This window comes from Phascolarctos cinereus, unplaced genomic scaffold (assembly GCF_003287225.1).
Source record: "Phascolarctos cinereus isolate Bilbo 61053 unplaced genomic scaffold, phaCin_HiC Scaffold_4;HRSCAF=312, whole genome shotgun sequence".
NCBI lineage: Eukaryota > Metazoa > Chordata > Mammalia > Diprotodontia > Phascolarctidae > Phascolarctos > Phascolarctos cinereus.
Window position 1 is genome coordinate 93264659 of NW_027555847.1, and position 27855 is coordinate 93292513.

The 27855-nt window shown below is 35.7% G+C and overlaps 1 protein-coding gene across 3 annotated transcripts in view; it reads right to left on the minus strand.

The window, feature by feature from the left end:
- Positions 1 to 27855, minus strand: part of KIF9 (kinesin family member 9) — a 75553-nt gene that overhangs the window by 25268 nt on the left and 22430 nt on the right. For all 3 annotated transcript variants that reach the window (XM_020999126.2, XM_020999128.2, XM_020999129.2), the window contains 4 exons: positions 9858 to 9941; positions 9652 to 9744; positions 5101 to 5248; positions 4201 to 4265 (listed from right to left, as the gene is read on the minus strand). In XM_020999126.2, coding sequence (XP_020854785.1) covers positions 4201 to 4265; positions 5101 to 5248; positions 9652 to 9744; positions 9858 to 9941 — 390 coding nt within the window. The remainder of the gene's footprint in view (positions 1 to 4200; positions 4266 to 5100; positions 5249 to 9651; positions 9745 to 9857; positions 9942 to 27855) is intronic.

Below are 27855 nucleotides of genomic sequence, written 5' to 3' on the forward strand. Positions count from 1 at the left end.
CCTCAGGGCCTCTTTAGGTGTGGAGGACTGACTGCTTCATCTTTACTGCACGGTTTCAGATTGCTGGGCTTTTTATAGCTGACTCCTACTTCATTATCAGGTAGACAGCTGTCTCTTCTTGTTACTATCACTTGAGACTACCTTTAACAAGTCTGCAGTTTTCTGATCTGCTGATTCTAACTTTCTGGAGGCTGAGAAATTGGATCACCAACCTGGTCAGAACTGTACATTAAAGCAAAATCAGTCAGGCTGTGTACTCTGAGGGGGCCCCAGTGCCAGGCTGTAGAGCACAGACCTTGTCTCAGTTCTTTCAGCAACACAGAGAGATCCTTTCAATACCTTCACCGATGCTAGAAGTCTGACCTCCAAATAAGTGGGGGATTACCGTACTCCTTCATGCTTCCCAGAACACTTGGCATAGCACTAGTCACAAGGCAGACATTTCAAAAGGCTCATTGGCTACATAAACAGGGGCCTGAACAGTAGAATATACATCTGTCCTTCTACAAGATGTGCGTATTACGTTTCCACAGAATGTCAGTAAACAAAAGCGAGCTGTCAGGAATTTCTTACTATGCAGTTTAAACTTTCTAGGTTAGTTACATGTCCTAGCCATGTGTTTTCCCTTCTGGTGATGGCAAACCAAAGTTGGGATTTGCAGGATAGTTGGTACAGCAGTAGCTGAGTCTCTTGAGAACAAGGGTTTTTAGCCTGGTGTCTGTCAATTTGTTTTTTAAAAAAAAATTTTTGATAACTGTGTTTTAATAGTGTAATTGATTTCCTTTGTGATCCTGTGTGTTTTAAGCATTTAAAAACACTCTGAGATGATGTCCATAGACATCTGCCAAAGGGGTCTGAGACACGAAGAGGGCTAATGCCTGACTTCATTCCACAGCTTTGAATGGGCCCAAATTTACCTCAGACTGCCCATTTCACATAGTAGCACAGAGTAGCCCCATAGCACTGAAACAAGTGATGTTCTTTTCAAATGGAAAATACTACATATGGAAACTAATTGGACTGGGCCAAATCCACCAGGCCTTTCCAGAGCTTAAAATTGCTCCAGGAATGTTAAAGGCTCTGACATCTGTGGAAGAAATGAGTAATGGCAAAAGGATTTCACCCTCAATTGATTTGGACAACCTCCTACAGATAAAGATGGAGGCAAGCGAGGTGGCTCAGTAGAGCAGGTAGGTGGTATGGTAGATAGAGCACTGAGACTGGAGTCAGGAAGGCCTGAATTCAAATCCAGCTTCAGGCACTTAGCTGTGTGACCCTGGGCAAGTCACTTAACCCTGTTGGCTTCCATTTCCTTATCTGTAAGATGAGCTGGAGAAGGAAATGGCAAACTACTCTAGTATCTTTACCAAGAAAACCTCAAATGGGGTCACAAAGAGTGGAACATGATTGAACAACATACAGATAAAAGACTTAGATGTGATCTTTACTTGGGAAGGGTAAAGCCTGAGCAAGTTTGTTACTAAGTTCTCTGAGGTAAGAAATCCTTGGGAATCCAACAAGGTCATCCAACATGAGCTGTCTCTCCCTCTTTTTTGGTGTGTGTGGAGTCAATTGAGGTTAAGTGACTTGCCCAGGGTCACACAGCTAGTCCGTATTTGAGGCTGAATTTGAACTCAGGACTTCTCGACTCCAGGGCTAGTGCTTTATCCACTGGGCCACCTTGCTGTTCCTGAGTTTTCTCTCAAAGCTCCTCCTTTCCATTTCATTATTTGTCTATATTTTCACACATTTTCTTTCTCAATCCCATATCAGAGAAAACTATGTCCCACCTTATTCTGAGTCTAACTTTTCCAACTCTACCACTGATCTTTCTTACTTCCTTTGGGAATTTGCTCCATCATTTATATTCTCTCTCTCTTGCATCTTCACTTTCTTGACCCTGGTTTTTCCTCTAAAACGACAAACATGTTCATGTCTCCCGCGTTCTAAACAAGTTAAAAACAACAAACACAAACATCCTTCCCTAAACCCTGCCCTACTTCCTTGTAGAGCACCAGACTCCTCCAAAGAGTAAGAACATTCTATGTCCTCCCTCAACGTGCTTACCATCCACTCTTTCCTCCACCCTTTCCCATTTGGCTTCCACATCCATCACCATATTAAAACTTTAGTGAAGGACCTTGTAATCACCAGGTCTAAGGACACCTCCTAATATTTATTCTCTTTGAGTGTCTGCATAATTTGATACTATTGAGAATAACCTTGACATTCTCTCATTTTTTGGGCTTCAGTGATACTGGTATTTCTTGCTTATTTGACCTTTATGACAGCTCTTACCTTTGCTATCTTTTACTTCCTGACACTTAAATATAGTCATTCATTAAGGCTTAGTCCTCAATCCTCTTCCCTTCCTTCTATATCCTTTCTCCTTTGGTGATCTCATCCACTATTGACTGTCATCTCTATGGCTATGCCTTCTAAATCTCCACCTCCAGACTCGATGCCTCTTCTGACCTACAGACTATCACCTGCAGTTTTCTGTTAGACATCCATACTTGAATTTCTGACAGGCATAGCATATGCCTACTCCAAACCAACTTCAGCATCTTCTCCCCCAAACCAGGTCTTGCTCCTTACTTCATTTTTTCTATATATTACGGATAGGGACTGGACCTGAGATTTCATTGGTATAGAGAATTCCAAGGTGTAAGGTATCAGTATAAAGAAACTTCCTCTTCTAATGTAGGTCACACTTTCTCTGCAACTTATAGTCTTAAAAAATTGCCTGGAGCACTAAGAGGTTATGTGACTCGACCAAGGTCACACAGCTAGTTTGTGTCAGAGGTGGGATTTGAACCTGGGCTTTCCTGAGGCCAGCTCTGTATGCACTATGCTACAATTCTTCCTATTTATGTAAATATCAAGAGTATTATTGAAGTCACTAGGGCTTGAATTCCTAGCCCATCTTTGATTTTCCCTCTCCTTTCATGTCTAATGTCATCAGTTTCAATAATGTCTCTTCTATCTTTTTTATTTTCATTTTTTTGAGGCAATCAAGGTTAAGTGACTTGCCCAGGACTACACAGCTAGTAAGTGTCTGAGGCTGGATTTGAACTCAGGTCCTCCTGACTCCAGGGCTGGTGCTGTAGCTGCCCCAGCCCAGGAGAACCCTCTCCTTTCCCTGTCCCACCACCACCACTCTGATTCTGTAACAACTAACCTCCTTACTGGTCTCCCCATTCCCATTCTCTTCTCCCCTCTAATCTTTATTCAGGCTTCTATGACATCAGTCTTCCTGAAGGACAACTCTGATCATGTCGTTCCCCTGCTCTAAACCCTTCAGTGACTCCCCATTGCCTGATGAATAATGCCTTAACTATTGTGATTCAAGGCTCTCCATGATCTCCTTTTTTGTTTTTTGTTTTTTGCTTTTTGGTGAGGCAATTGGGGTCAAGTGACTTGCCCAGGGTCACACAGCTAATCCGTGTTATGTGTCTGAGGCTGGATTTGAACTCAGGTCCTCCTGAATCCAGGGCCGGTGCTCTATCCACTGTGCTACCTAGCTGCTCCCATGATCTCCTTTTTAAAGCTCATCTCCTCCACTCTCTTCGGTGTACCTTATGCTACAGTCAGATTAGATTTCTTACCATTCCCCAAAGTCATTGTTTTCCCACCTCAGTACTACTGCTTACAGGTAGCTCCAGCATCTTGAATGTCGTCCGCATACATCTTTACTCTGAAAGCCTAAGCATCATTCAAGTCTTAGCTCAGATTTTATCTTATCCACAAAGTTCTCCCTGATCCTTTCATCCAGAAATGATCTTTTCTTCCTTGAACTCTCATAGCACAATGGACCTCTCCACTTTGGTTACTTGTATGATGATTTGTCTTAGCTCCTCTATGGAATAAATTCTTTTTTATTAAATTTATTTTTTATTTTTTATTTTTTTATGGAATAAATTCTTAAGAGATGAAGATCTGATCTTATATTCAAATCTCCTACAGTACTTTAGCATAATCACTTGCACCCAGTTGATTTTCAATAAATATTTGCCAAAATGAATGCCTAAGTTGTAGCAGGGTCTTGTGACCTTATCCTTGAAAACGAATGTTTTTAGAAAAGAGATTTTAATAGGATCCACAAGGAATACTTCTCCTTTTCCCATTCTTGAGGCAAAGGGCAATTCACGTTCTTGGGAAGAAAATCTATCCCAGAAAGCAACCGTCCCCTCTACTTACTGTCTCATCCAACTGAGTGGCATCACCATAGATATTTGCCACAATGACCATGTTACAATTTCCTCCTGCAAAGGAAGAAGACAAAAAGGCCATGAGCCATAAAGGTTTTGTGCCCAGACAATCACTTTAGTGTTATAGTAACTAGAGAATGAGAAATAGCAACTAGACCTGTGATTTTACTCTACCAATGCAAGATGGGTATCATCTTCTATGCAACTTCTATGCAACTGACAGACTTAAAAGTTTTCCTAGAACAAGAAGAGGGGGTAAGTACCTTACCCAGGGTCACATGGCCAGAATGTGTCAGAGGCTGATCTTATCTTTTTGGCTCCAAAGCCAAAGCTCTATCTACTATGCCACAATGCCTCTAATAATTAGTGAGAAGGGAGGAAAAGAGTGCATAGCGGAAGAGAGACACCCAACAAAGAAAGAAAAGAAAAAAAAATGAGATAAACATAGAGGTGGAGACACACACATCGGGAAATAGAGAAGGAGGAAGAGAGGGATGGCAGGAAGGGGGAAAAAAGAGAAGAAATAGATAGCAGGAGAAGAAAATGAAACACAGAAATGGAGAATGTTGAAGAGAAAGTTAGATAGACAAAGAACATATACCACACTTTTGACTCATTCCACTATGTCTGATGGTCACTGGGGAAACTATACACGAAAGTATGTATAAACTTGAAAAGAAGAGAAAAGGAGACAGTGGTTTTGATGAGATTCACATGCCTTATATCTTTTGAATGATTTAACACTGTCAAAAGCAATGATGAGTGTTTACTGTTGGCACATACATAAGCTTTAATGGACACTAGCCCCCAAGCTCCCTTCTGGATTGTAAGCCGTGAAGGCTTTCTTTTATTATTTTATATCAACTGAAACAAATTCTAGTTTCCTTACCTAATGAGTCCTTCAGAGCATGGGTGAGCTTGCACTGCCGGAAGGGGACATGCTCTCTCCTTCGGTCCCCTAAAGCAATAATAGCCTGCTCCAGGAAAGACAGGGATTTGTTGATATATGTGGCTTCCTTCAGGATTTGTCCTTCTGACTACAATAAAAAAAAGAAAAAGGAAAAGGAAAAAGAAAGAAAAAAAAAGAATCAGATGGTTCAGTCACTTCACTTCAGATGGAGAGGTCCATTTGTCAAAAGCAGTTCTCCTCATTCATTACTAACAGTAGTAATACTATTCTCCCAGTCACCCAGGTTCAGAGCCTCAGAACTGTTATCCATTTTCAGTTAGGCACCAGTTCTGTAAATTTTTCCTTCACAATAACAATGATTTATTAAATGCCTACCATATGTAGAGCCCAGTGTGGGATGGGGGTGTGTATGTGGCAATTTAGTTTGGAAAAGACATAGTTCCCTGCCCTCATGGTATTTGTCTAGCAGGAGAAATAAGCTAAAAACAGAAAACTTTAATACACAATGTTAAATAAATGAACTAGATTCTTGCAAATCCAAGAGCCATCTGAGATCCCTGTGGCCATAAGGATCAGGGAAGGCTTTATAGAAGAGGCAGCATTTGGTTAGCCTCTAAGCAATGCAAAGAAATTCAACAATCTTCGAGAATAGAGCAAGTGAAAGGACGGAAGCAGGAGAGAGCAGAGTGTTGGGGAGGTAGTCCAATTTGAATGGAAGTTAGCAGTAGGAGGGAGACAAGACTGGCAGAATAGGACAGTGCCGGATGGAATTGGGCCTTGAATGCCAGGCACAATAGGTTTAACTTTAATCATTGTGCAATGATTCACAATGATTTTTAAGCAAAGAAATGACATGATCAGACCTATGCTTATGTAGGCTTTTTTTTCTTTTCTGGCAGTAAAGTGAAAAATGGACCGGGTCTCTCTTTTTGTTCTACAAAAATGCTATGAAAATGCTCATTTTATTTGCCGTTTAAGTTCAAAATAAAAAAGAAATTAAATGAAAATCTTTTAAAAAAAAAAAGACTGCAGGGAGGAGAGAGCAGGAGAAAGATCTGTTATAAAGCTGTTGGTGTGGTAAAGTAGAAATGAAGGACTGTACGAGGGTAGTGGCAGTGGGAATAGAAAGGAGAGGATGGTTATAATTTGTTGTTGTTTTTCAGTCACTTTCGTCATGTCCAACTCTGTGACCCTTTTGAGGTTTTCCTGCAAAAATGCAGCAGTGATTTGGCATTTCCTTCTCCAGCTCATTTTACAAATGAGGAACTGAGGCAAATAGGGTGAAGCAAACAAGCTGCCCACGGTCATATAACTGGTAAATATCTGAGGCAGGATTTGAACTCAGGAAGATGAGTCTTCCTGACTCTAGGCCCATCATCATTCTATCCACTGTGCCACCTAGCTGCCCAAATAGTGAATATAATAGATTCAATTTATCAAGTACAAATATTTAAGTGCATAGGACATGCCAGCCATTATATCAGGTACTGGGAATATAAAAACAGAAAACGAAACAGGTCTGTGCCCTCCAGGAACTTATATTTTACCAGGGATAGGGGGTAATATGTACACGGATAAAGTATTTATTAGGAAGGAAAGAAAGATGGCAACTGGAAGGCTCAGGAAAAGCCTTCTGCCAGAGATGGTGGATCTAAAAGGCAGTTGTGAGGAGGAAGGACATTCTGGGCACAGAGACCAGAGACAGCATGTTTTTAAAAAATGTGTTATAAACTTAACAACTATCCACAAAATAACTATACAAATATAAAAAACAAGGGAGAAAAAATCACACACAAACTATATCCTTTAACAAGGCAGAATCAGCAAAAAGCAAATTAAATTCCTTTGTTCTGTGTCCCCCTTGAGGCCAGGCTCAAGCAGTGACACTACAGACCTACGTTTTTCCTTTCTTTTCTGGTCAGTGTATACACCATTTGGACTCTACCATTTTACTCTTAATCACCTTACATAGATTTTTCTAAATTTTTTTCCAAATTTCCTAATTTTCCTAAATTTTCTAACATTTCATATTATTGTGTTTTTATGGCAAAGATACTGCAGTGGTTTGCCATTTCCTTCTCTAGCCCATTTTACAGATGAGGAAACTGAGCCAAATGGGGGTGACACATAGCTAATAAGTGTCTGAGGCCAGATTTGAACTCACAAAGAGGAGTCTTTCTGACTCCAAGTCCAGAACTCTATCCACTGTACCACTGAGCTGCCCCTATATTATCCCACTAACTTAATATAAGAAATTATCCAGCCATTTCCCAATTGTTGGACATCTAGGTTGTTGCCTCTTTTTTTTTTTATCGCTCTCAAAAAGAAAACAATGAATATATTTGTACAAATAGGAAGTTCTTTTTTCTTTCAGGTGATGCTTTTGGAAGAGAGTTCTGGCAATAGAACTTCTGGGTCAAAAGGTATGATCAATTTGTGGCTACACGATGAAATGTAAAAGAGACAAAAGGTTCTATATTTGTATTCAAAAAATAAATAGCATAAATATAGGATGGGGGAGGTGTGGCTAGACAACAGTTTGTGTGAAAAAAATCTGAGGCTTTAAGTGCATCACAAGCAGAATATAAGCCAATGGCAGCCAAAAAAAAAAAAGCCCAACCCTAATGGAATATTAAGCCAAATCAATAGTGGCACAGTGCCCAGAATAAGGAGTACACTTTATTTTTTCCTAATCAGACCACATCTGTAGTATAACTATATTTAGTTATGGTGGCTGCATTTTAGGAATAATATTGACAAGCTGGTGCACATCCAGAGGAGAGTGATCAGAAGACTGGAGACCAAGTCATGTGTGCATCAGCGAAGGAATTGGGGTGTTTTGCTCAGAGAAGAAAACACTTGGTGAGGGAGAAGGAGGTAGGAGGCAGGACAGTAGGCCTCACGCATTTTCAGGGTTGTTAAGTGGAAGAAGGATTGGACTGGTTCAGCTTGTCCCAGAGGAGCAGTAGTGAGAAATTTGGGAGTTAGATTTTTACTTTACATGAGAAAAAAAACTTAAAGCTATTCAATAAGTAGAATGCCCAGGAAGTAGTGGGTTTCCCATCAGTGGAGATCCTCAAGCACAGGCTTATCATGTGGCTGTTATAGAGGGCTTTCTTGCTCAGAGACTGGTAGGACCAGATAATCTCAGATAATTTGCTACTTTGGGATTCCACTTGAGGGCCTAGGCCTCCACATACAGTGAAAGCAATAACTGTCCTGTCCAAAAATATATTTGAATACAAACACATGAAAGCTCAACAAGACTTCACCTCAGTATCAGTTTCACGTCCTCATGTCATAATTTATATTTTAATGATACCTTGATTTAATCAATCCATCTATTTAGACTCCTTATTTCTTTCTTGCTCATGGCCACTGAAACTTGCCTGATCCTCCAAACCTTAAGCAATTATATATTATCTTCAACCTGCCCTTGACCTCTGCTAAAAGCAACCTCTTTGACCCCATTGGGTGACCTGGAAATCAGACAATTGGGCTCCGTGTCTGTAGATATCATCCTCCATACTTGGAATGCCTTCTTCCTCCTACCATAGTTCTATAAATTGGGATCTTTTGAATCTCTTTCAAGGCCCAGTTCAGGTGCCACTCTCTCCCCGCCAACATAGAAGTTAGGAGTGGGTGTGGCAAATACAGCAGCCCATTGCCCACAGTTACACCACTGTACCCAACATTTCACTGACATTAATAACTCCTCTCCATAGCCTGTTCTAGCTGACTCTTTGCTAACTTTCCCAGCTTTAGGGTTTTTTTGCCTACTACTTCACCTACTGGATTCGACATTTTCAATGAAATCTGTCCTAGTTCAGAGTGGCCTTTGGCTTAAGGTCAAATCACCTCTTGGATCATGCCTTTTTTCCCCAGGTAGGCTCTTTCTTCAGGCCCTAGTGATTGTTTTTAATCACTTTATGGCAATTCCATTTCCTTTTTGGGTGGCAGGGGTACAACACACCTTCAGCTTACATCAATGTCACTTCCTTCTCCAAAATTTATAGCCTATGCTGTAAATTGAGCATCTGATCATATATTGTCTGGTGTTGTTTGCCACTTATTGAGGGAATCTTCACAACGTCACATAGCACTCTGGGAGAGATGGTATCATGACCCATGCTGCTCTGTTCTTTGACTCCCCTTTTGGCGTAATGAAGTGCTGCCATTGCTTCAAGAGCCACCTCAAAAGCCAAAACCCTTTACTAAGCTTTCTCTGATCTCCCTAGCTGGAAGTGATTTCCTCTCTAGACTTTAATAGTACTTCAAGTGGACCTTTTATGCTTGTATCATATTATATTTATATATTAACATATTCTATTATATATTATATATTATAATATATAAATATTAATTTATTAATATATAGTCTTTTGTTACTGTATTTATTGTAAACTCTTTGAGGAGGACCATGCCTTATTTATCTTTTAATCTCCTCCAGCATTCGAAGAACACCTTGAAGGCGGTAGGTACTAAATAAATGTTTGTTAAATGAGCCCACATTTTCTCCTAGCTACTTACCCCAGTCTTCCCCACTCTCTCAGAACCTGCCAAATCCACCAAATTAATTTTAGAAGTAATGTACTTCTCATCAGATAAGCTTCTTGAATGAGCCTGGGGAATAATCAAGCAGAGGTTAGACATCCCAGAACACTGTAACAGGCTGATTAATTGTGCAAAACGGTCAATTGTCTACATCCTCTGAAAAATGAAGTGATATTGCATACCTCAATATATATTGTAAAAATACAATGAGATCTAGATGAATTTTTGTTCATTGTGTGAGAGGCTATTATCCTGTTGGTCTCTCCCTGAAAACAGAGCAAAGAAACACTTTAGAATAATAAATAATAATAGATAATACTCAGCAATAAATAGCAATAAATAAATAATAAAGTAATAAATAAATAGTAATAAATAGAATAATAAATAATAACAATAATAATAGTGCTCAGTTCATATTTCAACTATTAATGTCATAGAACTACATCATCATTTACACAGGTAACCCTCTACTTGGTCTTCAAGAGTATCCTCCACACATACCTCACCACCTTCCCCTGCCCCCCCTTTTTTTTACTAGTAGGGAGGATAAAAAGTTGCTAAGAATTTCAGTCATGAGCCATTCACTAAATGACCCCAATGGATCAAAACCAAAGATCCTTGCTTATATTTCCTGAGAGCAGACTTGTCCAAATTGTCCTTACAAAGAATGCTTGGAAGAGGAGCTGTTTAAAGGGTGTACTGAAAGAAAAAAAAAAGGCAGAAACGGAATGGAATAAAGAGCAAGGACCTCCACTAAAATCCTATTGTGACATAGGAGTAATCTTAGTTCTTTAAATTTCTTTCTTTTTTTAAAATTATGAATGTAATAATTATTAAATCCAATAGAAGCATTCCAATATACAAATAAGAACAAAAAAAGATTGGGTATAAAACCATTAGCTTCTGTTACACAGTTTGTTCTTTAAGTGTACATAAAAACTCTGTTTGTTTACCTATCTGAACTTTTTTCTTCTGCATTTTTGTTATTGATGCTCTTTTCTTGCATAATTTTTCATCTCTGTCATTTCCTGCTAACTCACCTTTCCCCTCTTGACCTCATTAGAATTTCTCCTTTATAATATATAAGTATAGTAAAGCAAAACAAATCGTCATGTTGGCCATGTCTGAAATGTATCTCTTATTCTGCTTCTCCAGTCTATCCGTCACCATTCTTCCCAGAGGCAGAAGGCATTTTTGTTTCACCATTAGTCTTCTGAAGGCATGGCTCGAAATGTATAGATGAGAGTTTTGAAGTCTTTCAAAGTTGTTTTCTTTTACATTGTGCTTCTGCTCCTCCTTATTGGACTTTGGATCAATTCATATTAGTTTTACAAACATAACATCCTACCAACAGAGACCAACAAGGATTGAAGGTCTGAGAGCTAGATAGCATGGGTGATTTTGTCTAGAGTATCTTGTAGTATACACTAATTCTGGGAAAGTGAGAAGAGTTCTTTCTTCTCTCCTAAGATGAGACTTGACTTTGAAGGAGTCTGAGAAGGGCAACAACGTGGGATAAACTGGAGGCTAGCTCAAGCTAGGGTCCTTACGATGAACTTTTTAATGCAGGGTTGAGAATAGGTAGAGCACAAGAGATAAACCTAGTCAACCATGAAACTGTGATGGAGAAAAGGGAAAGTCCAGTTACTGCTAGGGATAGCCCAGATACTAGGAAGCAATGGATATTTGTTGATAATTTTAGCTTGAGCTCCTCCCTGTGCTCACCTGGGAGCAGAGACTTACTCCATTCTTCTTTACCTTCATCTATTTCCTATTTTTACTCATCCCAACAGATTAGAGTTGAGGCAGAGAAAGCTACCTGTTTCTACCTTCCCTTTTTAGCTGGAGAAAGAACTGTCTATCAACTTTTGGAACTGCTGGTTTTTAAAGGGATATTTTGGGTTTCCTGTTATCTATTTAAACTATATTAAAACCAGATAGCTATTGAATCTGTACCAGTTCTACTTGTTTAAATGTATTTGGGGAGACTTGAAAAGGAGATTTAAATTACTGAGGTTTTAAAAACTCAATTTGGATTTTTGCTGTGTAATCTTGGCTGGGGGTTTAGAGCCATACATTTAATGGAACTGAGAATTTATTAAATTGTTTTAATAATTTCCTAAAAAAAGAGAGAGAGAACAATCTCCATGAAGATACACCTAGTACGCACAAATTAGTGTAGTCACAAAGAAAAGTGAATGAATTGAAATAGGCAGCCATTCCCCTTGGCAAAGAGACCCCTTCCTCCTTTCCTCTGGAAGGCAGTGTATCAAGTTTGAAAGGAAAGCGATTTCCCAGAATGAGAATGAGTTGATAGAGATGCTATATAGCCACACTAAGAGGAGGAGAACTGATTTCTCTAGGCATGCACGGCCAGGGTCTCAGGCTCAGGGGGGGACTTATAGCTCAGCTTGCTTTGCTCACCAGTGCCATCTCATGTTTATACAAAGTTTCACTTAATTTTTTGTTTTTGTCATTCCTCAAAGTACAATATTTTAGTACATTCTTATACTCCAATTTGGTCAGCCATTCCACAACTGTAGGTACCAATTTTATTTCCAGTTCTTTGCAACAATAAAAAAAATCTGCCACAAATATCTTTGTCCATATAGGTCCTTTTCCATCTGTCTTTGACATTGTGGAGTATGTATGACTAGTAAGTATTGTTGGGCTAAAAAGTACATATACTTTAGCGTATTTTCAGTTTTACTTCTAAATTGATTAGAATGGTTGGACCAATTCACAGTTCCACCAACAGTACATTACTGTTCCTGTCCTCTTATAGGCTTTTCAAAAATAGACATCTTCCTTTTTTGTTATTTTTGTCAATCTGATGAGTATGAGGTAAAACTACAGAATTGCTTTAACTTGGATCTCTCTTTTTATTAATGACTTGGAACATTCTTTCATATGATTTTTTTTTTTGCTTCTTGATGAGGCAACCAGGGTTAAGTGACTTGCCCAGGGTCACACAGCTAGTAAGTGTCAAGTGTCTGAGGCCAGATTTGACCCCAAGGCCAGAGCTCTATCCACTATGCCACCTAGCTGCCCCCTTTCATATGATTGTTGATAGCTTTGATTTCTTCTTTCTAAAACTGTTCATTTCCTTTGGCCACTTATTGACTGGGGAGTGGCTCTTAACTTATTTGCACCAATTCCCTTTATATCTTGGAAATCTGGTCTTAATTAGAAGCATTTATAGTAAAAAATTTCCCAATTAATTGTTTCTTCTCTAATTACAGCTGCATTGATTTTGTTTTGCACATTTCATCTTCTATAATCATCTCTTGTTTAAAATAAATTTTCTTGATTTTTTTTACATCACCAAAATTTCTCCCAGTATTTTCCCTTCTCCTAGAGAATCATACCTTTTGACAAATAATATTTTGAAGAAAAAAGAAAAATCAATAAAATTTATCATCAAATCAAGACAGTATAAAAATATGCAAATGTTTAATACCCATGAACTTCCTACCTCTACAAAGGTATAGGGTAGGAGGTGGGAGGGGAGTGGAGGTTCTCACGTGTCTTCAAAAAGCTATGCTTGTCAGCTCTTTTTGTGGTGGCAAAGAATTGGAAATTGAGAGGATGCCCATCAATTGGGAAATGGCTGAGCAAGTTGTGGTATATGAATGTAATGGAATGCTATTGTGCTATAAGAAATGATGAACGGGCTGACTTCAAAAAAACCTGGAAGACTTATATGATGCTGAGTGAAATGAACAGAACCAAGAGGACTTTGTACACAATAACAGCCACATTATGCAATGACCAAGATTGTTAAACTGAACCCTTCTAAGCATTACAAGGATCTAAGACATCTCCAGAGGCCTTGGGATGGAAAATGCTGTCCACATCCAAAGAAAGAACTATGGAAGTCGAATCGTTATCACTTATTTTTACCTTCTGTTGAGTTTTGTTTCACCATTCTGATGGCTCCTCCTATTGGTTTTAATTTTTACTTACAACTTCACTAATATGAAAATGTGTTTAATAGGAATGTAAATGTAAAGCATATATCAGATTGTGCGCCATCTTGGGGAGGGTGGGGAGGAGGAAAAGGGAGAAAAATTTTAAACTCAAAAGCATATGGAAGTGATTGTTGATAAATCAGAAAAATTAATAAAATTTTTTTAAAAAGCTATGCTTGTTCTTTGTAATTTTGCAGTACTCACTCTTGATTAGATAATCATTCTTTCCATTCACATTGTTGTAGTCATTGTGTATATTGTGTTCTTGACTCTGCTTATTTCATTCTGCATCACTTATGTAAATCTTTGCATACTTCACTGTATTATCATATTTGTTATTTCATCATCAGTTTGTTAATATTCTATCACATTCTTATGCAATTTGTTTAGATGTTCCTCAATCCACTTTGGTTTCAATTTTTTTTTATTATCACACAAAAAGAGATGGTGCTATAAATGTTTTGGTGTATATGGGGAATTTTCCTCCATCAATAGTCTCCTTGGTTTATAAGCCTAGCTGTAGAATCTCTGCGTGAAAGGGTATGGACATTTTTAGTCATTTTATTTGCATAATTCCAAATTGCTTTCCAAAAATTTTATACTGTTTCACAGCTCAAACAAAACTCAAACAAGTATGCCTATCTTCCTACAACCCCACTAACACCGACTAGTCCTATCTTTTGTTAACTTTGCCAATTTTCAGACTACAAGGTGAAACTTCACCCAAAATAAGCTGTTTTGATCTGCATTTCTCTTAGTATTAGTGATTTGGAGTATTTTTTTCCATATATTTGTTAATAGTTTACTTTTTTGAGAATTGTTTATTAATAGTCTTTGATCATTTATCTATCAGGGAATGATGTGTGTGTGTGTGTGTGTGTGTGTGTGTGTGTGTGTGTGTGTAAGTTAATTGTTTATGTTTTTTGTATACTAAACCTTATCAGGGAAGTCTGATATAAAGATTTGTTTTCCTATTTAACAGTTTCCTTTCTTATCACAGGTGCATTAATTGTGTTTGTGCAGAAAATTTTCAGTATCACGTGATAAAAGTTACAGCTAGTTTCTAGTTAGTGCAACTAATGAATACTGTGAAGTATCATATTATATAAATTCATATTATGGAAAATTTCAATTGCATGTAAAATGTGGTAATTGGTTTCAGTGGAAATATGCAATGAAAATTTTTAAAAATTAGTTTATCCTTTGTCAACATAATAAAACAACAAAGGATAAGAAAAAATATTTCTGGTTTAGGTTTATCACAAAGTAATACCGTAGTTGCAGAAAACAAAATTTAAAAATTAAAAAAAAATTACTGAATATCATGCCTAAAGATAAGCCTACAATGATATGACAAAACAGTTATTGTCATTTAAAAAATTTTAGCAGTGTAAATTAAATGGTCTTCTTTCTTTAAATATTCATACAGCTGGTAAATATAGAGAACTTGTTAATGAATTTTTATGCTCACATTGGATGACCTAGGACATTATCTAAAATCAGTAAGGATCTAAACATGATATTGTTGTCTTTGCCATATTTTTCAACAACTGGAGTAAAATGACTTGGAAATCAGCCTTTAAAAACAGCTTGAATCACCCGTACTTTCTTATTTGACTGTCAAAGAACTGGAAGCCATCAATGGCTGTAGTCTTTTAAAGTGTGAGGATTTTGAGACTAATAAACACACATTTGTTTTAATTTAAAATCACCTTCAGCATTATCTTCCAGTAAGTGTTAGATGACCCTTAGACACTTTAAATATAGACTGATTTTTTTTCTTAGAAATACAAATTCTAGAAAGCTTCCCTTTCCAGAATAAGCCTGTTTCACCCACATTAAAATTTTGTTAATTACATAGCCGCCCACTTTATTCCATTATTCTATTCAAAACATTGAGATATTTAGCCTCAGGATCTTCATCTACACTGGCTGCCTCACTGGTAATTTTAACACTATGCAACTGAACGTGATTTTTAAAGTGACTGAACTGATCAATTTTTACAAGAAAAATTTCTGGACTATCCACTTCATTTTTATTTTCTTTCACTGCCATAAATAAACTTGAAGCTTTTGTCTGAATGACAGTTCTGCTAAGAAGAATGCATTTTTATATGGCTAAAAGATGATTCATTTCTATCACTGCAACACTTCTATTCCTTGTGGTTGTTTGCAAAACACAAAAAAGCTGATGTAACTTTGCCTTTTTCTTATTATATTCCACACTTTAGATTAAGGCATTCTGACATCTTGTCCTTTTTTAGTTACTATGAACTATAGGTTCATGCTACTCAATTATATCAAATTTTTGTCCTAATGTAATAACAAACATCTCATTTATTGTGCTGGCAGTGTTTTCATCTGAAATAGTCTTCTTTTTGTCCATTTTAATAAATTTAAAAAATTAACATAATTGTTGATAATATGCTGTGCAGCTGCATATCATATCCCCACAAGATGACAGGTAAAGATTCACAACATAGCAGTGTGTTAAAACACTCATAGATCACGTGTCAAATGAACTGAATTTTGGCTTGCATTAAATGCAACATGGTATTATTTTATAATTCACAAAAGAGAGAAATTTTGCATTATTTGAACTTACATTAATCACAACCTAGCTGCACATATCTCACACAAAACTATGAAAGGTATAAGATCTGCTTCTCTTCTAATTTTTCAGTGGTATAATCTTTATTACCAAGGTCATGTAACCATTTAGAATGTACTAGGGAATATGGCAAAAAGTGTTGATCTAAACTTAATTTTCACCAGACTGCTTTCCAGTTTTTCCAGTAATTGAAAAAAATAAAATAAAATAGGGAGCTCTTTTCTAAAGTAATTTATTTTTTCCAGTCATATAGTTTTAGTTCTAGAAGTGATATTCCCCCTATATCCCTACCTCTTTTCATTATTTCACTTGATAGTCTAGACCTTTTGTTTTTCAAAATGAATTTTTGTCATTTTAGCATCCTGTAAAGTATCCCTTTGATATTACGATTAGCATAGTACTAAAACTATAAATTAACTTTGGTAGTGTTCTCATTTTTATTATATTGGCATGGCCCAGACAGGAGCACTGAATATCCCATCAGCTTTTTATTTTATTTTCATTTATTTATTTTGGTGAGGCAATTGGGGTTAGGTGACTTGGCTAGGGTCACACAGCTAGTGTCAAGTGTTTGAGTCCAGATTTAAATTTAGGTCCTCCGGACTCCAGGGATGGTGCTCTATCCACTGCGCCACCTAGCTGCCCCAAAAGATAACCCATCAATTTTTTTAAAAGCTTTTTTTTTTTAAAGAGCACTTTGAAATTGAATCTAAGATTTTGTGAGCTTTAGTGGATTGATCTTCAAATATTTTATGCATTTTATAGTTATTTGGAATGAGATGTCTCTTTCTATTATTACCTCCTGGATTTTGTTATTGTATGGAAATGCTATTGCTTTCTAAGGGTTTATTTTGTAGCCTACAACTTTGCTGAAACTATTGTTTTAATATCTCTGCTGATTCCCTAGGATTTTTTAAGTAACTTATGAGAAAACTGGGAGAGTTTTATCTGCTCTTTACCTGTCTTTAAGCCTTTACCTCCTTTATTTCTCTTATCTAATTGCTATCGTTAGCATTTCCAGAAATATATAAAAAATAGTGGGGAAAATGGGCATCTTTACTTTATTCTTCTATTTATTTGGGATAACTTCTGACATATCCATATATCATGTCTTTTTCAACATACTTTTCATGATTTTTAAAATGGTCTATGTCTATAGAGTTCTATAGAGTTTTAAAAGAGTGTTATATTTTGCCAAAGGCTTTTTCTAAATATATTGAGATAATCATGTGGTTTTTAGGTATTTTTGTTTTTAATATGATTGTTATTTCTTTCCTAATGTTGAACCCTCCTTGCAACCATAGTATAAATCCAACTTTGTCATAATGATTTCTTGGATGGATTGCTGTAGTCTCTTTGGCAAGATTTTATTTAGAATTTTAAAATTAAAATTCATTAATATCACTCTATAATTATTGTATGCTTTATCCTTTCTTTCTTTATGTATCGTTCCTATATTTGTCTAATAAAAGAAGTCAGTTAGAGTACTTTCTCAGTTTCTCAGCAATTATTACTAATTGCTCTTTAAAGTTTTGATAGACTTCTTCTGTGATTCCATCAGGATCAGGTTGTCCCTTCCCTCACCACCCCTGCCACCTATTTTGGTAGTTCTAATACAGCTAACTCTATTTTAAAAAACTGAACTATTTAAGAACCTGATTTAATCTTCTGTTAGTTTTGTATTTTATATTTTTGAAGTATTCCTCTATTTTCTTGTGTTCTCAGTTTTGATAGTATATAACTATGCATAATAGGTTCTGATAATTTATTGAGATTTCACCTTATTCATTTGCTATTGGGATGTTTTGATTTTCTGCCTTTCTTTTTAACAAGCTGGCTAAAGGTTTATCAATTTTGTTAGTCTTCTCAAAGGGACATTTTTTTTTAGTTTTATTGATCATTTCTATAGTTTTTTGGTTTTCAATTTATCTATTTCTACTCCAATTTTTTTTTAAGTGAGGTAATTGGCATTAAGTGACTTGCCCAGAGTCACACAGCTAGGAAGTATTATGTGTCTGAGGTCAGAGTTGAACTCAGGTCCTCTTGACTCCAGGGCCAGTGCTGTATCCACTGAGCCACCTAGCTGCCCCTGCTCTAATTTTTAACATCTCGTTTTGGTGCTTATTTTGCGGGTTTTGTTGGCTTTCTAGTTTAAAAAAAATCATTTTCATTGTAATTCATGAATCCTTTTCTATTTTGTTAATGTATGTCTTCTAAGGATATAATTTACCCCAAGCATTGCTTTACCTGCATCCCAAAAATTCTGGTATGTTGATTCACCATTATAATTTTTTTTTACATAATTATTTCTATGATTCATTCTTTGACCCACTCATTATTTAGGAATTCATTGTTAAGTCTCATTTTGGGTCTGTGTCTTTTGCTAGTGTTCTCTGAACTGTTTATTATTTTTATTTTACATTATGATTTATAATGTGTTCACTATATCTGCCTTTTTATATTTGCAATATCTCTGTGCTCTAATACAAAGCCAATTTTTGTAAAAGTTCCATGTGTTGTTAAGAAATATGTAATATTATTTAGCAGATCCATTTCTAAGATCCCATAATTCTTTTAGCATGTTTTCTCCAGCAATTTGTTCAATTCTATACTTTCCCTTGCATTTATCTTTCTGTTAGATTTGTCCAAAACCTCCTACCCCATTGTACTACTGTTTATATCTTCTTGTAATTCAGTAAATATTTCCTTTATGACGTTAAATGGTAAAGCATGTGGAAAATATGTTTAATACTGGTATTGGTTTGTTGCTTATGTTTCCTTAAGCATAATGTGATTTCTTTTTTAAAAAGTCAACTTTATTTTATTTTCAGTTCCACATTCTCTCCCTCTCATGTCCCTCTCTCTTAACTGTTGAGAAGGGAAAATAGAGCCCATTACAAATATGTATAGTCATGCAAAACAAATGTCCACATTAGTCATGTTTTTTTTTAATTGCAAGAAAAAGAAATAGAAAAAATGCTTTAATTTGCACAGTCTACATAGTTTGCATCCATTCTCTATATAAAGGTGGATAGCATTTTTCATAATCAGTCCTTTGGAACTGTGGTGGATCATTATTCACTTTACTATGCAACAATTCACACAAATCATCCGAGGTTTTTCTGAAATCATCTTTTTCATCACTCCTTATAGCACAATAGTATTCCACTGCATTCACACATCATAACTTATTCAGTGATTCCCCAGTTGATGGACATTTCCTCAGTTTCCAATTCACGGCTACCACAACAAAAAAACCAAGCTACTATAAATATTTTTGTGCATGTGGGTCCTTTTTCTCTTCCTTTAATCTCTTTGTGATACAGACCTAGTAGAAATTGCCCTGGGCTAAAGGGTATGAATAGTTTTACAGCTTTTGAGGAATAGTTCCAAATAATTTCAGAATGGTTTAGACTAGTTCACAGGTCCACCAATAGTGAGTATATCAGTGTACCTGTTTTCCCACATTCCATCCAGAACTTATCATTTTGATAAGTTTGATAAGTATGATAGGTGTGAGATTGTATACGTTTGGTTTCTTCCCTTAAAAACAATTCATATCCTTTGACCATTTACCAGTTAAGGAATGGCTCTTATTCTTGAAAACTTGATTCAGTTCCCTACATATTTTAGAAATGATACCATTAGCAGAGAAACTTGCTGCAATGATTGTTTGCTAGTTTCAAGCTTTTCTCCCTAATTTTAGCTGAATTAGTTTTGTTTGGGCAAAAGCTTTTAAATTTATGAAACCAAAATTAAACATCTATCTCTCATGAACCTATCTCTTGTTTGGTAATGAATTCTTCCCCTATCCATAGGTCTGACAGATAATTTCTTCTATGGTCCGTTAATTTGCTTATGATATCACCTTTTGTGTCTAAGTTATATATCCTCTTTGAGCTTATATTGGTATATGTTGTGGGATGTTAGCCTGTGCTTAGTTTCTGCCAGACTACTTTCTAGCTTTCCTAACAGTTTTTGTCAAGTAGTGAGTTCTTACCATAAATCTGGAATCTTTGGGTTTAACAAATATTAGGTTATTGTTCTCATTTGCTTCTGTATATTGTACATGTAATATGCTTCACTAATCAACCTATTTCTTGTTTTTGTTTTTTGGGGTTTTTTTTTTTAGGCAATTGGGGTTAAGTGATTTGCCCAGGGTCACACAGCTAGTAAGTGTCAAGTGTTTGGTCTGAGGTCAGATTTGAACACAGGTCCTCCTGACTTCAGGGCCGGTGCTCTACCCACTGCACCACCTCGCTGCCCTGTTTTGTTTTTGTTTTTAATCAACCTATTTCTTATCTAGTACTGAATTGTTTTGATGATTACAGCTTTGTAGTATTGATTGTGATCCAGTACTGCTAGTTCTCCTTCCTTTCCCTTGTTTTTCCATTGATTCCTTTGATATTCTTGACCTTTTGTTCCTATGGGTGAATTTTTTTTCTAGCTCTAAAAAGTAATTCTTTGGTAATTTAATTAGTATAGAAATGAATAAGTAAATCAATTTAGGTAATACTGAAACTTTAATTATATTGGCTTGACCTACCCAATAGCTATGAATATTTCACCAGTTATTTAGATCTGTTTTTGTGTGGAGTGTTTTGTAGTTCATATAATTCCCATGTATGTCTTGGCAGGTAGATTCCCAAGTATTTTATACTGTCTATAGTTATTTAAAATGGAATTTCTCTATCTCTTTCTTCTAGGTTTTGTTGGTAATATATAGAAATGCTGATGATTAGTGTGGGTTTCTTTGATATGCTGCAACTTTGCTGAAGTTGTTAATTATTTGTTTTTTTAGTTGACTCTCTAGGGTTTTCTAAGTAAACCATCATATCATCTGTAAAAAATGATAGTTTCATTTTCTAATTGCCTGTGCTTGTCTTATTTCTGTATCTAGCATTTCTAGTACAATGCTGAATAGTAATGGTGATAATGGACATTCTGGCTTCACTCTGATCTTATTGGAAAGGCTTCTATCTCATCCTCATTACAGATGATGCTTGTTCTTAGTTTTAGATAGATACTACTTAACCATTTTAAGGAAAGCTCCATTTATTCTATGTTTTCTAGTGTTTTTTTTTCATAGAAATGAGTATTGCATTTTGTCAAAAGCTTTTTCTGCATTTATTGAAATAATCATATTATTTTTGTTGTTAATGTGGTAAATTATGCTTTTGGTTTTCCTAATATTGAACCAGCTCTGCATTCCTAGTGTAAATCCAGCCTGATCATAGCATATGATCTTTAATATATTGCTTCAATTTCTTTGCTAATATTTTATTTAATTTTTTGCATCAATATTCATTAGAGAAATTGGTCTATCATTTTCTTTCTCTATTTTGACTTTCCCTAGTTTAAGTGCCAAGACCTTATATGTGTCAAAGAAGGAACTTGGTAGGACTCCTTCTTTGCCTATTTTTCCAACAGTTTATGTAGTATTGGAATTAACCACTCTTTAAATTTTTGGTAAAGTTTTCTTGTAAATCCATCCAGCCATTTTTTTCCCTTAAGGAATACCTTTATGGCATCAATTTCTTTTTCTAAGATAGAGTAATTTAAGTATTTTATTTCCTGTTCTAGTTCCTATTCCTGTTATGCTAAGGAATTCATATTTTTGTAAACATTTATTCATTTCATTTACATTTTCAGTTTTATTGGCATATAGTTCTGCAAAATAGCTCCTAATAATTGTTTTTATTTATTCTTCATTGGTTATAAATTGACCTTTTTTCATTTTTGATACTAGTAATTTGTTTTTCCCCCCATTAAAAACCAGTTCTTAGTTTTATTATTATATCAAATTTTTAACTTTCATTTTTCTTAATCTCTTTTTTAATTTTCAGGATTTCTACTTTGATGTTTAATTGGGGTGGGGTTTAATTTGTTGGTTTTCTAATTTTTTTCTTTTTAGCTCCATGTAAAATTTCCCCTAAATACTGATTTGGCCACATCCCATAGATTTTGGTATGCTATCTTATTATCTTTAGGAGAATTATTGATTCTTTTAAGATTTATTCTTTTACCTACTCAATCTTTAGAATTAAGTTTAGTTTACTATTAATTTTTAATCTATGACTCAAAGGCCTCTTATTGGATGCATTTTTTTTATTACATTATGGTTAGAAAAAGATGTATTTAGTATTTTTACTTTTTTGCATTTTTTGGAGTTTTTTATGTCCTAATACACAATCAATTTTTTGGATGGTGTCATGTACGGCAGAGGAATAAGTATACTCCTTTCTATTCCTAATCAATAGTCTCCTGAGTTCTATTAGAGCTAACTTCTCTAAAATTCTATTCAGCTTCTTATTTCTTATTTTATGGCTAGATTTATTTAGGTCTGAGAGGATTAAGTTGATGTTCCTCCACTATTATATTTTGGCTATTTCCCCTTTAACTCATTTAACTTTTCCTTTAAGAGTTTAGATGCTATACTGTTTGGTGCATATATGTTCAGTATTGATATTGTTTGTTACTTTTCAGCAAAACACAGTTTTCTTGTTTATCTCTTAGGTCCATTTTTGCTTTTGCTTTGTCTTAGTTTATGACTGTTACCCCTGTCTTTACTTCAGCTAAAGTATGATAGATTTTGTTCCAACTCCTTATTTAACTCTATGTATATTTTTTCTGTTTAAAGTCTGTTAATTGTATAAACAACATATTGTTGGATTCTGGTTTCTCAGCCATTCTGCTGTCCTCTTCCATTTTATGGTTGAGTTTATCCCATTCACATGCATAGTTATATATGCTAACTGTATGTTTCCCTCCATTCCATTCTCTTGTCTTTCTCTTTTTCACCCTATCTTCTCTTTAAGATTATGTTTTGCTGCTGACTACTGCCTCCCTTAATCTATTCTCCCTCTTATCTTACCCCCTTTCTCTTACCCCCTTCCTTCCTACTTCCCTGTTGAGTAAGATGAGTTTCTACACCCAACTGTGTGTGTATGTTTATTCTTTCCTCCTTGAACCAATTCAGATAAAAGTGAAGTTTGAGTGTTGCTCACTCCCCACCCCCACTGCACCAATTATATAAACTCTTCCGTATGTACCCCATCAATGTGATATTTCCCCCCACTATTCTTCTCCCCTCCTCCCTCTCCCAGTGTACTCCATCTTCCATTCTTCTCTCTAAGATCATCCAAACATGAGAGAACCACACCTGGACTCCCTCTAAGATGCAAAAGTTCTGAGGAGGTTACATTTATCACCTCCCCAAATAAGGGATGTAAACAGTTCAACTTTATTAACACCTTTATGATATCTCTTTCATATTTACCTTTTTATGTTTCTCTTGAGACCTTTGTTTGAATGTCAAATTTCCTACTCAGCTCTGGCCTTTTCATAAGGAATGCTTTAAGGTACTCTATTTCATTAAATCTCTCTCTCTCTTTTTTTCCATCTGGAGAATTATATTCAATTTTGCTTGGTAGGTTATTCTTGGTTGTAATACTAGATCCCTTCACTTTCCCTAATTCTGGTGCTTTGATTAATTTATTAATTCCTTCTTTTTCTTCCTTTTACCTGGTTATTTAATTCATCCTCTTTTTTCTCTCTCACTTAAAAATGAGAGAAACCTCTCTTCCTTCCAACTTTTGTTTTATTTTTATCTAATTTTCTTTGCCTTTTCTAAAAAGAATTTCTTTTGCTCATGTTCTTCATTATTTCTGTTCCCTTTCTATATGTTATACTTTTATTAATTGATCCATTGCCCTTATACTGATTTATTCCTTCTTTAGTATTCCTTATTAAATTAAACCTTTTTAGTTATCTATTTTGAGTTTCTTCCTCTAAAGAATTTCTGTCATTGCCTTGTATATATTTTTCCCTGACCCCCTTTTCCCGTTGTGCCTCAGTCTTAGAAATACCAATCCTGCAGAAGATAGAAAAGATAGAAATATTAGCCCATGGTAGGAATTTTCCCATGTGCATATTTGTGCAGTTTATAATAATAAACAAACTCTTTCCCTCCCATGATCATTTTTCCCCATTTGACATGAAATCTCCTCTTGGGGCCCATGCCCTCCCACTCTTCTGGGTGTCAACTGCCCCTAGAAGTTCTAATTCCCCTTATCCTGAAACAGGATGTTGGAGACACAACACTCTGTTCTCTCTAAGCACCAAATTCTTGCAGATTATATCCACTATAAGGTCCCCATATCCCATTATATGATCTCTCTCTTTACCTCATGGAAGTGTTCTTCAGTAAGCCACTTTCCCACAAATGATCTGAGATTTCCCTTCCTCTTTCCATTTCATTCCCTTCCTTTGTCACTTTACCCATTTTTCTTTTAGACTTTAGCAGTTATTTTCCCTTCATTGTTAACCATTGACTTGATTAAGGTACATTCCCTTTATTTTCTTCATCCCTCTCTGCTTTTATGTGCCCTCCCATTCTGCAGTTTAGTTCCATAAAAAATTTAATTCACCTCTAGGCAGGATGTTTGAGACATATCATGTTTCGTGCCTTTTTTTCTTTTCAATTTCTCTTTTATCCTTGTCTTCTTGTATACTTTTACAAAGAATCTCTTAATGGCATCTATATTGTTGTTTTGTTGTTACTATTTTTTACTGTTGATAGCATAGATATATTCCTCTAATTTTGTTTTTGTTCTTTCTGGGGTAATTTATTATATGTGCCTTCCTTGGTTCTTATACTTATTCATCCTTCTTGTATTTCTGTTGTCTGAGGTATCTGCAAAGCAAATAATTTGCTCAGGTATAGTTTTCTTTATAGGAATGCTTCAAAGGTCTCTTTTTAATTGAATATCCACCTTTTCCCCCTTGATTATTAGGCTAAGGTTTTCAGGATAAACTATCTTGGCTTGCATCTTGAACTCCTTTGCTCTTTTGAACACATTTCTCCATTTCCTCCTTCACTTTCTGGTTGGTGCAGAATAGTCTTGTGTTCTTTGAATATAATTTTCTTTATATTTGAAGGTCTTTTCCCTGGTTACTTGCAGAAGTTGTTTGTCATTGGAATTATTAAATTTAATAACTATATGTTTTGGTGCTTGTAACCAGGTGTATTTTTTTTCTTCCTCTACAGACAATCTATGGATTCTTTTGATTAGAACTTTAAAAAAAAACTGTATTCAGAACTTCTGAACAATTTGGGGGGGGGGGTTGGTATAATTTATTGCATTGTGATGTTCAGGTTTTTTGACTCATGGTCTTTTGGAAGACCTATAATTCTTACAATGTTTCAATGTATCCTTTTTTTCCCCTTCAAGATTAACATGGTCTTGCTTGTGTAGAGATGTTTTCTTTTTAACATTGTTATGTTTGTTTCTCTTCTGGATTATCCTTCACTTCTGCATATTTGCATTCCCAATCAGTTGCTCTCCCTTTTTCTTTCCTTTGGCAAGATTTGCCAGCATGGATTCAGATTTTTCCATTCTTCTGATCATTTCTGCTGTTACGGCCATAAATTCTGCTTTCGTGATTCTTTTATCGTTCTTGAACAACTCAGGAATATCCTGCTGTGGTTCAAAGCTGTCTTGAGAATATGCAGGGTCCTCTGCATCCTCAGGTGTTGATTCATTTCCCCTTATTTGTTCATAGATGTGTGAACTCATTTGGATGATCTAGAGGCCACATTCCATATTGTTATTAATATTTTTCACTTTCGGTTTATGTGCTTGTGCTCCAGGTCTTTCACTGTCTTCTTCCTGAGATCTTTGGCTATTTCAGTCTTTTTGTTTCTTTATATTTTCAGTATGCTCATTTTCTTACTCCTTTTTCCTTTTTGTGCCTTTTTTCCTAGGAGCTGTTTAGCCACTTCCCATTTTTGGAAGTTCATTTTATTACAAGTGACTTTTGCAGGAAGAAAATTAGCCTCAGTTGGAGACCTTTCCTTCCAGTCCCCTTTCCTACAGGCTTGGTGGAGGTCCACACACATGCTGGTACCCTACTTCTATTTACTGTTTTTCAGTTCTCTGGCTGAGCGCTCTTGGAGTACAATGCATTGTCATGCTGCAGTTTGGTTTTCCTTGGGGCTGGGAGGGTGGGGCAGCACTGAGTTCTGTTGTAAGTCCAACTGTCACCTTGTGCAAACCAGCCAGAGTGTGGTGGCCTTTATGGGGAAGAGGTTCTGAGTAAAGCACATTAGAGATTAGCCTTCTCTATTGTTAGTGTATTGTTAGGATTGTTGGTATTATAGACTATGGAGACATATAAAATTGCCTTACCTCTTGCATATAATTCTTATTTTGAGAAGTTTGAAAGATTGTAATGTTTGGATGAAATGACTAATTGTCATGTGATCCCGGAGTCCATTCTATCTCATGTTTAATTAAGAATTTTTCCCCTAGGCATAGTGAAATGACATCTCTCTCCATTTTCCTTTATTTTTAAATTTTTTAAAAATGTATCAATTTGGATACAGAGAACTGAAAAACAGAGTAAAGCGGGGCAGGGTACCAGCATGTGTGTGGACCTCCACCAAGCCAGAAGGGAAGGGGACTGGAAGGAAAGGTATCCAGTTGAGACCAATTCTCTCTCTCTCCAAAGGTCACTTGGAATAGAGGGGAAAGGAAATCTCCATTTGGAGATTCTTGTGCTGGCCTAAACCTAATTTCTGCCAGATTGCTTTCCTGTTTCACTGCAAGTTTTTGTCAAATGGGGAGACCTTATCCCTAGATACATTTGGCTTTATACTTACTATGTTCAATTGTTTCTAATTCATATCCACCTGATCTGTTCCCATTGGTCAACTTTTCTTTTTTTAAACCAAAACCAAAAAATTTTGGTGAATACTACTTTATGACATAGTTTGAGAAGTAGTAAATGCTCATCCTTCTTTCTTTTTTATTATTTCTTTTGAGGTTTTTGACCTTTTATTTCTTCAAATGAATTTAGTTCGCTAGGTCTATAATGGAACCCCTTGGTAAGTTTGACTGGTATGGCACTGAATCTGCAGATTAATTTGGGTAATGGCATTTTTATTATAGTGTCAAAGACCAAACATGAACAGTTACTATTTCTCCAATTTTCTAGAGTTTGCCATTATTATTCTTGAAAAGTTCTGTAGTTGTGTTTGTAGGTTATAGTTTGACATGTGTCTTGGTAGTTTGAATACCAAGTTTATTTTGAATGGATTTTTCCCCTATCTTTTCCTGTTGGGTTTTTATAGTAATATATAGAGTGGGTAATTATTTTGTGAGTTAATTTTATATCATGCTACTTTACTGAAGGCCTTATTTAAAATAATTTTTAGTTGAATTTTTGGGGTTCTTTAAGTAGATCAACATATCATTTACAGATAGAGATAATTTTTCTTCCTCTTATGCTTATTTCCTATTTTTCTTTTCCTTTTTTTAATACTGTAGTTAGTGTTTCTAGAACTATACCAAATAAGAGTGATGACAATGAGCATCCTTGTTTTCTTCCAGATCTTAGTGGAAATGTCCCCTGCATTACTCCATTATTGACAATGCTAGGTCTTAGAATTAGATAAATACTATTTACCATATTAAGGGAAGAAGTACTTAAGTTTTGTGATTGTTAATGTCTTAACATATTCATGTTAATGTTTTAATATATTCTAAAGCTTTTCTGACTCTATTCATATAATAACGTGATTTTTGTTGTTTTGTA